This window comes from Eupeodes corollae, chromosome 3, assembly GCF_945859685.1.
Source record: "Eupeodes corollae chromosome 3, idEupCoro1.1, whole genome shotgun sequence".
Lineage (NCBI taxonomy): Eukaryota > Metazoa > Arthropoda > Insecta > Diptera > Syrphidae > Eupeodes > Eupeodes corollae.
Window position 1 is genome coordinate 16,327,604 of NC_079149.1, and position 10,220 is coordinate 16,337,823.

The 10,220-nt window shown below is 36.7% G+C and overlaps 1 protein-coding gene across 1 annotated transcript; it reads left to right on the plus strand.

Moving 5' to 3' along the window:
- Positions 1-8,289: 8,289 nt before the first annotated feature.
- LOC129952950 (glutathione S-transferase 1-like) lies at positions 8,290-9,101 on the plus strand. Its single transcript, XM_056065931.1, has one exon. It carries the CDS (start codon positions 8,364-8,366, stop codon positions 9,018-9,020), a length of 657 nt encoding a protein of 218 aa, XP_055921906.1. The 5' UTR covers positions 8,290-8,363; the 3' UTR covers positions 9,021-9,101.
- The last annotated feature ends 1,119 nt before the right edge of the window (positions 9,102-10,220 follow it).

Consider the following 10,220-nt stretch of genomic DNA (forward strand, 5'->3'; position numbering starts at 1 on the left):
TTCCATCAAGTCCTACCGTTTTGTTGTTCTTTAGTGCTTTATTTGCGCAACGATCTCAATTTAACTGAGAGGTGTGGTGCGGATTCGGGGATTAGTTTCTTCAGGCACTTCAGAAGGTATCAGCTACACGTTGTTTAGAAATACTCGGTTTAGAACCGAGGAAAAGTGTTCTTTCCACCTTCTGACTTGCTCATCCACCGAACTTTTCACCAGGGCTGTGTGCACCTCTGTAAACGGTCCTGCTCATAGACAAACCATATAAAGACCGGAATCTTTCGTACGTTTTACCCTCCAACACCCATTTGTTTACATTGTTGTATTTGTAATTTGTCATGACGTCCATTTTGAAATTTGAAATGCAACAACAATTCGATGCGGTGTATTTACTTGTTTTGACAGTAGTTTTTTTTTTATTAAAATAGCTGTGGTGAGAATTTGACTTCTACGACGAATTGTTTTGTTTACTAAAATGCCGCAAAATACGAACATTGGAACTCACTTGGTCATGTTCTTAAAAGTTTTTTAGATTTTTACAAAAAAGTGTGAATGCATTGTTCTTACTCACACTTCAACGATTCCAGGAAGGTATAAACCATTCCTGTAGGTACATTATTGTACCAAGGACACGACCGAATGAGTTCCAATGTTTGCATTTTTAAACATTTTCGATAGGAAAATACGAACATTGGAACTCACTCGGAGGTGCTTTTTTAAGTTGTTTTGTTTTTTACTAAAAAGTATGAACGCAAAGTTCCTACTCACACTTCAAGGATTCCAGGAAGGTATAAACCATTCCTGTAGGTACATTATTGTACCAAGGACACGACCGATTGAGTTCCAATGTTTGCATTTTTAAACATTTTCGATAGGAAAATGCGAACATTGGAACTCAATCGGTCGTGTCCTTGGTACAATAATGTACCTACAGGTAAAAAAACAACTTAAAAAAGCACCTCCGAGTGAGTTCCAATGTTCGTATTTTCCTATCGAAAATGTTTAAAAATGCGAACATTGGAATTTTTGTTGACGTTTTCAAACTCACCTCGAAGAAATAAACATTCAAGTTATGTGTGATGTTGAGGTGATGTCACACTTTTATTATTTATTTTTATTTGAAAAACTAAACTTATATTGAAATTGTTAAAACTTGGTCACTGTTTTGTAATTATCAAAATTCTTTTATGAAATAGTCATCGTTTTTAAATTTGATAAAAAAGAATTATTATAACATTTAAAAATATAATTTTTGGAACGTTTAATTTTACCTCAATCAGAACTCTATATTAGATTCAAAATTAAAAAAAAAAATAATGTTTTACATTTTCGCTAATATATTTCAGGTTTTCTTTACATAATACAACAAATGAATTGAAAAGTGTATTATACGTAGTACACACTTTTAAATATAGTATTTAAATATATAAAAAATTAACAATTTCTTGCCACTTCTTCTTACAAAAGTTTCTTTAGCATTTAAATAAGCTCTTTTAAAAAAAATTATTTATCTTGGGTATACTTTAATAAATATTCGATTATTCCTATCAAAATAAGACTACGTATGTAAATACTCAAGGAAGGAAACAATAATTCAATTGAAATATATTTTTTTGGTAATTTTCTCAATCTTTTCCACGCGAAACTATAAGAATGATACTAACTTCTTATTTTGTATCTGACACAAAATTTTGTTTTTAATATTTTGATAAAGTTGTAGACGAATCGACAGATGACTGCGAAAGCGAATTTTTCAGTGTGGGTGACACTCCAACCTCTATTAATTTATTTTTTAATATTTGTGATAGTACATAGTTTGACAGATCAAAATCTAAATGACTTAAAAGTATGGCAGGTTTCTAGTTTTCGATTGGCCAGCTGCCAAAAAATTACCTTCAATTAAGGCAAATTTATTGAAATGTTGACTGGAAAGTTAGCCAAAAAAAATCTCCCTAACTCTAAAATCAAGTCTACTTATGTCAAAATGGCAGATGATCATGTTTTTAAATTCAACTGAAAGCTGAACTTTATTATTCAATAATTTATTTATTTTCTGGACAATTTTATTTAATGTTTTGTGTAAAACGTTGCCTTCTGGGATTTGAAAAGAAATAAGTAATATTTCTTTGCAATACAAAATACAAATCGTGATGGACTTGTGGCTTGCCTGAAGAGTATTCTGTAGACAATAATGATTCTGGTAGTTTTGTACTTGTATGATGTTCAAATGGTAGACATGTGCATTCAAGAGGACACAAGCGTCCACAGGTTTTTCTCAAAACCAACCTCTGTCTATCAACTCCTACTCTCACCTCCCCGTGGTGAACATCGGGTGCCTAGTACCTTAACTGGAGATTGGGTTCCAACCTCAGTGAAAAGTTGTTGGGGGCAGCAAACGAGAGAGGTGGGGAGAGGTGTTTCCACTAATGCACCTCTCCTTATCCAGATGGCAGCGGAAGAATTCCGGAGATGGAATCAACGGTGGCGTCTACAGTTCCAGTAAGGTTGAACTACTTAGTGAACACCTTATATGGCTTCTTCGACTTATTCGGAGCCCAGGCCTGTAAGGAGCGGTTTTATCCGGCTCCCCATCCTTGAAGTTATACTTAGGATCTGGCCCTCCAGGTTAGGGGTTGTGCCGTCGTGGTGACTTCCTGGCCACGTAAAAGCGTTCATAGTTGCGAAGCACCAACAAGCCTCGGATACGGATGGATTTACTGTTGACAACCAACGCAAACGAATAAAGGACAACGAACTTCGGATATGCACGTAGAATGTTAGGTCCCTTAACAGACCACGTGCGGCCGAAGAATAAGCGGAGGCCCTAGAACGATATAAAGCAGATATCACCGCCATCCAGGAAATACGATGGGATGGGCCGGGCAAAAACAGGATGAAAAACTGCGATATTTACTATGCTGACTGCTACCACGAAAACCAACAGTTAGACAAAACATATGAGCAGTGCCCTAGCTACGATATTAAAATAGTCCTGGGCGATTTTAATGCCAAGCTAGGAATGGAAGACGTCTTTGATGGAATAATCGGGAAGAACAGCCTGCATGACAACACTTCCGACAACGGATTCAGGCTCATAGATTTTGCTGTGGGGCGAAACATCATTGTAGCCAGTACACGTCTTCCACACGTCAATATCCACAAAGGAACTTGGAGTTCTCCAGATCAATCTACCGTCAACCAGATTAACAATATTGCGGTCGACGCCAGACACGCTTGCAGCATCATGGATGTCCAAACTTTCCGAGGAGCTAACATCGAATCGGACCACTACCTCAATGTAGCCAAGGTAGCACTTCGGATTTCCAGACCAAAGGCAAAACATGTAGGTGCTGGGAGAAGGAATGGAACCTCAGTATTGTTTGCCCGATCCTGAAAAAAAGGAGACCCTCTAAACTGCACCAACTATAGAGGAATAAGTCTACTTAAAATCGCCTATAAAATCTTCTCTGCCGTAATATGTGAATGTCTAAAGCCCATCGTAGGGACCGAGCTAGATGGAGAAGTTTGTTGGGTGAGGCCCTAGTTCACACAGGACTGTAGCGCCACCTTAAGTAAGTAAGTAAGTTTTTGTACTATGAACTTGAAGTAAAGGTTTGTGAAGTGAAGTTCTGAATTTGAAATGTATGACACTTAAAAACTAACTAGTTGCCTTGGTCGAAATTTACGTTCAAAGAATGCAGTTGACTTCAAATGAAGTCCCTTCTGTTGTCTGAACCTATTATTTCTAACAAATTCCAAAAACTCGTAACAATGACACTTAAACAATTTTTTTTTTGACATAACAATAATAACTGCCTCAAGTAAAAAAAGAACAAGCATCTGGGCTATTAAAAAAATAAAAGCTATCCGAATATTTCTAGTGTATGTGGCAAACTGACAGAACAGCTGATTTAACATATGATTAAATTTGAAGGAACCTCCAATTTTTTCGTCGGAGGAATCAAAGGAATTATTAAAATTATTTGTTTCGTTATAATTTTGGACATCAAAATCTAAATGCTTGTCAGCATTTTGTGAAAAGCTCAAAGTTGTTTTTAACATCTATCTCAACTTAGCTATCCATCGCATCAAAAATCCGAGATACTTTTTACATGCTTAAAATTTCTAATCAATTTAAATTTTGTCACACAACTCTCGAAGTTCGTGTGTTTTTTTATTGAAAACTAATCTAATTTTTCTAACTTGGATCAATATTTTATCAACTCTCAAGTATGTATTTCCGTTTTTAACAACAAATATTATGATATTAATTTTTAAAATAGGAAACAATATATTATTATTTTATATTTCCATATAGAAGATATGGATTTAGAATTCTTAAAGCTATGTTATCAAATAATGCTCATTATTATTGCTTTCAATTTAATCACATCTGCTTTTGAATTATACTTATTATGTATGAACATCAAGGTGGTCATTAAATAAATAACTTATCACAAATGAAACAGCTGCAAAAGAAGCAGTTATGTATTTAATTATTAAAGATTAAAATATTTCATAAAGATCCTTAGCCTGTCTAATAAAAAAAAATATTATTTTGTATAATTTGCATATACTAAAGGGGTTATTACTACCCTTAACATGTTTAAAGTTTTAACAAGCTTTTTAAAAATAGGAAGGAATTAAAGAGGAGTAAGGGATTTATTGACAAAAAGTTATGATCTTGGACTGGAAATTAGCCAAAGAACACTCGTTCTCTGATCATATATACATATATCCCGTTTAATATAAATAAGGATGATAACCCGAGTCCATTGGCTTTTCGAAACTATCGGAAAACTGACTGGGCTTCAAACAGGAACTCATTACAGAGTTTACTAGAACCTGGACTATCTAGTCCTTCCTCTAACGCTAACGAACTTGACAACAAAGTCAATGACCTTACCTCAGCTATGAACAGATCGCTAGAAATTTCTTGTCCACTTATACACATAAGAGGAAAGAGGAAACCACAATGGTGGGCCTCAGAGCTTGACTCGCTCAGGAAGGAATGCAGGAAACTTTTCAACCGAGCCAAAGCTGCAAGACTAGCCTCTCATTGGGACTCCTACAAAGAATCCCTAAGAACCTACAAGAAGGCACTAAGGACATCCAAGCGATCTTCTTGGCGATTCTTCTGAGGCACGATAGAAGAAACTTCTGAAGCCTCTAGGTTACGGACAATTCTTTCAACTAATCCAGCTATGCCAAGCTGCTTGAAAAATACAGATGGCTCCTGGACAAATTCAAGTAATGAATCGCTGAACTTACTATTGGACACTCATTTTCCTGGTAGTTCTCTTACCGAAACTTGCAACAGTTTTATACGTTCAAGTTCAAATTCAACATATCCACAAGGTCTAATCACAAAGGATAAGCTACAATGGGCTCTCAACAGCTTCAAACCATTTAAAGCTGCAGGACCAGATGGTATAATACCAGTCGAATTACAAAAGGCTTCTGATATAATTGCACCAATTCTTGAGGCATTTTTTACCAGCTGTCTTTACCTGGTCCATGTTCCCTCGGCATGGAGAGAAGTTAAAGTTGTTTTTATACCTAAAGCAGGTAAATGCTCCCAAGTCAATCCTAAAGATCTACTTCCTATAAGTCTATCATCATTCCTTCTTAAGACCCTGGAAAGATTGATTGATATCCATTTAAGGGCACGTATCGATACAAGACTTCTGTCTTCGTCTCAACATGCCTACTGTAAGGGTAAATCGGTGGAAAAAGCGTTACACACTTTAGTACGCACCATCGAAATTTCCCTCCATCATAAAGAGTTCATTTTGGTTGCTTTCCTTGACATCGAAGGTGCCTTGAACAACGTGGACACATCTGCAATCACATCTGCACTGACATCTCTAAATGTAGAGAGTTCGCTTCGGGAGTTAATTCATTTAATGCTTACTAGCAGAATAATTAACTCAAAACTGGGCAACTCTTCTGGCAGACGATTCGTTAGTAGAGCGAAACCGCAAAGTGGTATTCTATCCCCTCTCCTCTGGAACCTAGTGGCAAATGAAATCCTAACTAGTCTGGAGGCGAAGGGTTTCAGAGTGATCTTCTATGCGGACGACGTTGCTATATCAGTTTCAGGAAAGCATCTTAACATCCTAAAAGAACTCTTACAAAATGCCTTGGGCAGACAAATACTTTGGGCTGATAGGTGTGAACTGTGTGTTAACCCACACAAAACCGATCTGGTCTTATTTTCCAGGAGATGCAAGATTCCATTTGTCAACCCTCCCTGTATTATAGGAATCCAATTAAAATTCTCAGACGAGGCTAAATACGTGGGTCTTGTCTTATATAAAAAACTAAATTGGAAACGCACCGTACAGAAAAGAGTCAAAAAAGCTACTGTAGCTCTCTTTTCTTGCAAAAAAGCTTTTGGTAATAAACGGGGTTTACAACCCAGAATTACGCATTGGCTATACACATCGGTAATCAGACCGATTTTAACGTACGGTGTGGCAGTATGGTGGACTGCTTTAGAGAAAGGTATGAACAAGGATAAGCTAAGTAAAGTCCAACGTTCAGCTTGCCTATGTATAAGCGGATCGCTCCGCACGACCCCGTCTGCGGCACTGGACACCTTGCTCTCGCCTCAAAGCTTCGTCGCAGTGGACTAACAACACCATTGGCCACTCCGTAATTCTAAGGTACTTAGAATCAATTCCAAAGCACACAGACTACACCATCCCCCAACTGCAATTCGACAGAAATTTCGAGATTTCTATACCTACCACATCTTTTTGGGAGGATAGGACATTCTTGGAGGATGAGTCAATCCACTTTTACACAGATGGCTCAAAAACCAAAGAAGGGGTTGGTGGAGGTGTGTACTCTGAACGACTGAAATTAAGTCTCTCATTCCGCCTTCCCAATCATTGTAGCGTGTTCCAGGCGGAACTTTTGGCGATAAAAGAAGTCTTGTCTTGGTTCAAAGAAAACGTGATATCAACATCTGATATCCGTATTTTCTCTGACAGCCAGGGCGCTATCAAATCTCTGGACTCTGTCTCTACAAACTCTATAACAGTCCATAACTGTCGATCATCTCTAATGGAGATGGCGCAACTGTTTAATATTCACCTTTGCTGGGTGCCGGGCCAAAGAGACATTCCAGGTAACTGTAAGGCAGATAAACTCGCCAGGAACGGTACAGTACAGCCCATCCTACCACGTTTGGCACGTACTGGCATACCAATCGCTACTTGTAAACTGCTGCTAATGCAAGACGCTGTGAGGAGGGCAGGCACCAGGTGGAACAACATCACCACGTGTCAAGTCACAAAAAACATCTGGCCAACACTGGATTTAAAACGTTCAAGGTGCTTGCTCTCTCTAAGCAGATCGCATATAAGCTCGATAATAGGCTTCATAACCGGACACTGTCTAATAGGAAAGCACGCAACGAGACTAGGCGTATTCTTAAACGACTTTTGCAGAAGCTGTATGGAAGGAAGAGGAAGAAACGGTTCTTCATCTTCTCTGCACATGCCCTGCTCTAGCTCGAAAACGCAAGAATTACCTAGGAGAATTCTTCTTTAACGATCTAAATCATATCGGTATAATCAGCCTCTCACGTTTCGTAAGGGACTCAAGCTAGTTCCATTGAGCTTAGGAGGAAGCCTCAAGATTCACAATTCATTACACTGGCCTGAGTGTGTCCGTTTCCATCTTGGACAGCCACTATAACCTAACCTAACCTAAGGGATTTATTGGTCTTAAAGTTTTTAAAATTTTGAGCGAAAAACAGAGTTGGGAAAAGAATTGCACATTCTTGATGTGCGGTTAATAAAAAAATCTCTATACTTATTTTCATGGATAATCTGATGAGCATTCTTGAAATAGGAGGGAAGGAATGCAACGAGCTCATTGAATAGAAAATTGTTTATTAAAATATCGACAAAACGAAAGTCACGCCAGCGACGGAAAATATTCGGTAAACGATTTATCGCCTCTCATTTTCAAAGCTTTTGTTTTGGATTCTGTCCAAAAGACCTAAAGTTATTTTGGGCTACCTGTAAAATACTCGAAGAAATTTACTCGAGCATAAAAACATATTATTTTCTATTAAAATTTAAGAATTAAAAAGTCATGGAAAAAAATGACCATGCTAATGTACAACTTGTACGCATGTACCTTCATACATAACAATCCGATTTCTGCTGTATCATCCACTATAATAAATGTTTACATATATGTTTTAAATAATATGATAATTTATTGCAATAGGTGCTCTTCGAAAGAGAGATAACTATTTATACAAAAGCAAGACACAATGTCAGATCTCAAGTTAGTAAGCTTTCGTCGCTTGAGTTTGAACGTTGACTTTGGACTTTTTTGAGAACAGGAAAATGGGAAAAATTATTTTGTACGGTATCGAAGCTAGTCCCCCAGTTAGGGCAGTTTTACTTACCCTCGAAGCCCTCAAACTAGACTACGAATTCAAATTAGTAAATTTACTAACCGGTGAAAATAAATCTGAGGAATTTGAGAAGAAGAATCCCCAACATACTGTTCCAGTTCTGGAGGACGATGGTCATTGCCTGTGGGACAGTCATGCTATTGCGGCTTACTTAGTCAGCAAATATGGCAAAAATGATGCTCTCTATCCGAAGGAGCCTTTGAAACGTGCTGTTGTTGATCAACGTTTACACTTTGATTCGGGAGTTTTATTCGCTAACATGAGGAACATAACAGCTCCTCTATTTTTCAAGAACGTCACCGACATTCCACAGGAGAAAATTGATTTACTCTATGAGGGATTGAACTTCTTGGAGAACTTTTTGGTACATGACTACGTAGCTGGAGATACCTTGACCATAGCGGATTTTAGTGTTTTGTCAACTGTAACAACATACGAAGCAGTAGCTCCAATCGATGCAACCAAGACTCCTAAATTGGTCGCCTGGATAAAGAGAATGTCAAAGTTACCGTATTATGAGAAGGCTAATGGCAAGGGTGCTGAAGTTTGCACTCAAATGTTAAAAGCAAAATTGGCCTCAAAGTGAATAAAACATAATTTTTTTTGTTATCATAAGAATGTAGAACACTATTAATTTATAAATAAAAAAATTCTCAGCACCTTCAAACTTCTGTTTTTAATATTTCAACAAATCTATCAAAGCAAATAATCTATTCATTACACGGTTGTTTATAGGGGAAGCAGGGGCATAAAGGCTCTTTAAGAATTTATTGTTAGTAAAAGATCGGTACACTTTTTTACAGAAAGTTTATTGGCGAATGAATAATACAGTTTATTAAAATTAAATAATTTTGTATATTTATTTTGATATTTTAAGAAACCATTCCGGTTTTTGTGTCTACTATTGTTTTTTATGTTTTTCCTAATAGAGGGCTAGGAATTGGTGGATTGCACTTGGTATAGAAGCTTGTTTTATTGCGATTTTTCAAGGCACTTTTAGCAGAAATTTTACAGCTCATTAAGTGCGTTTTTTTATATATGGTACATTGAGAAATTGCCAACAAAACGATCCGCAGTAGCCAGATTTTTGTATTTAAAAATTGGTACAACTGGAAGAAGATCTGTCAGAATAATAATAAAAATAAAACACAAATAGAAGAAAGGTTTGTGAAAATCATATGTTAAAATTAACTTAGCAAACAAAAACTAACTAAAACTAGTAAAATAGACAATTTTCAAAAAGAAATGGTAAGAAAACATCTGGAAATTGAGATTCTATAAAAAAAAGTTAATTTAACAATTACAGCTTTGACATAAAATAAAAACTTCAAGAAGGGGGTTTGTTCGTAAAGTACTACATTAGCAGTTGGTGTTAAAGCGGGCTTGAAGCTCGCCTCAATTCTTTATATACCTGAATCAAGTTGAAATGAGCTTGATTTGACTCGATTCCCGTCGGGGATCGAAGTCGTAAACATCGAAACACCATTTGCATGGTGCCAAGCCTTTTTCTTTAGATGACATTTATATGTATAGGTGCTTGGAATATCTATAACATTTAATGAGTAGTTTTGTATTCTGTCAAGTTTTCAATGGGAAACAAATGAATTTTTGGACTAAAAATAACATGAAAATGTTGACGAAAAATATAAACAAATTCGTTTGTTTTGTTCCAGTTGGACAACCTTGGTTCAATGTTTTAAATCTGTGAACCGTGATTCAGCAGTTTTAACTGGCGTTGGGTAAAGTGATGTATATTATCTTCTTAATTTCAAATTCGGAGAACTTT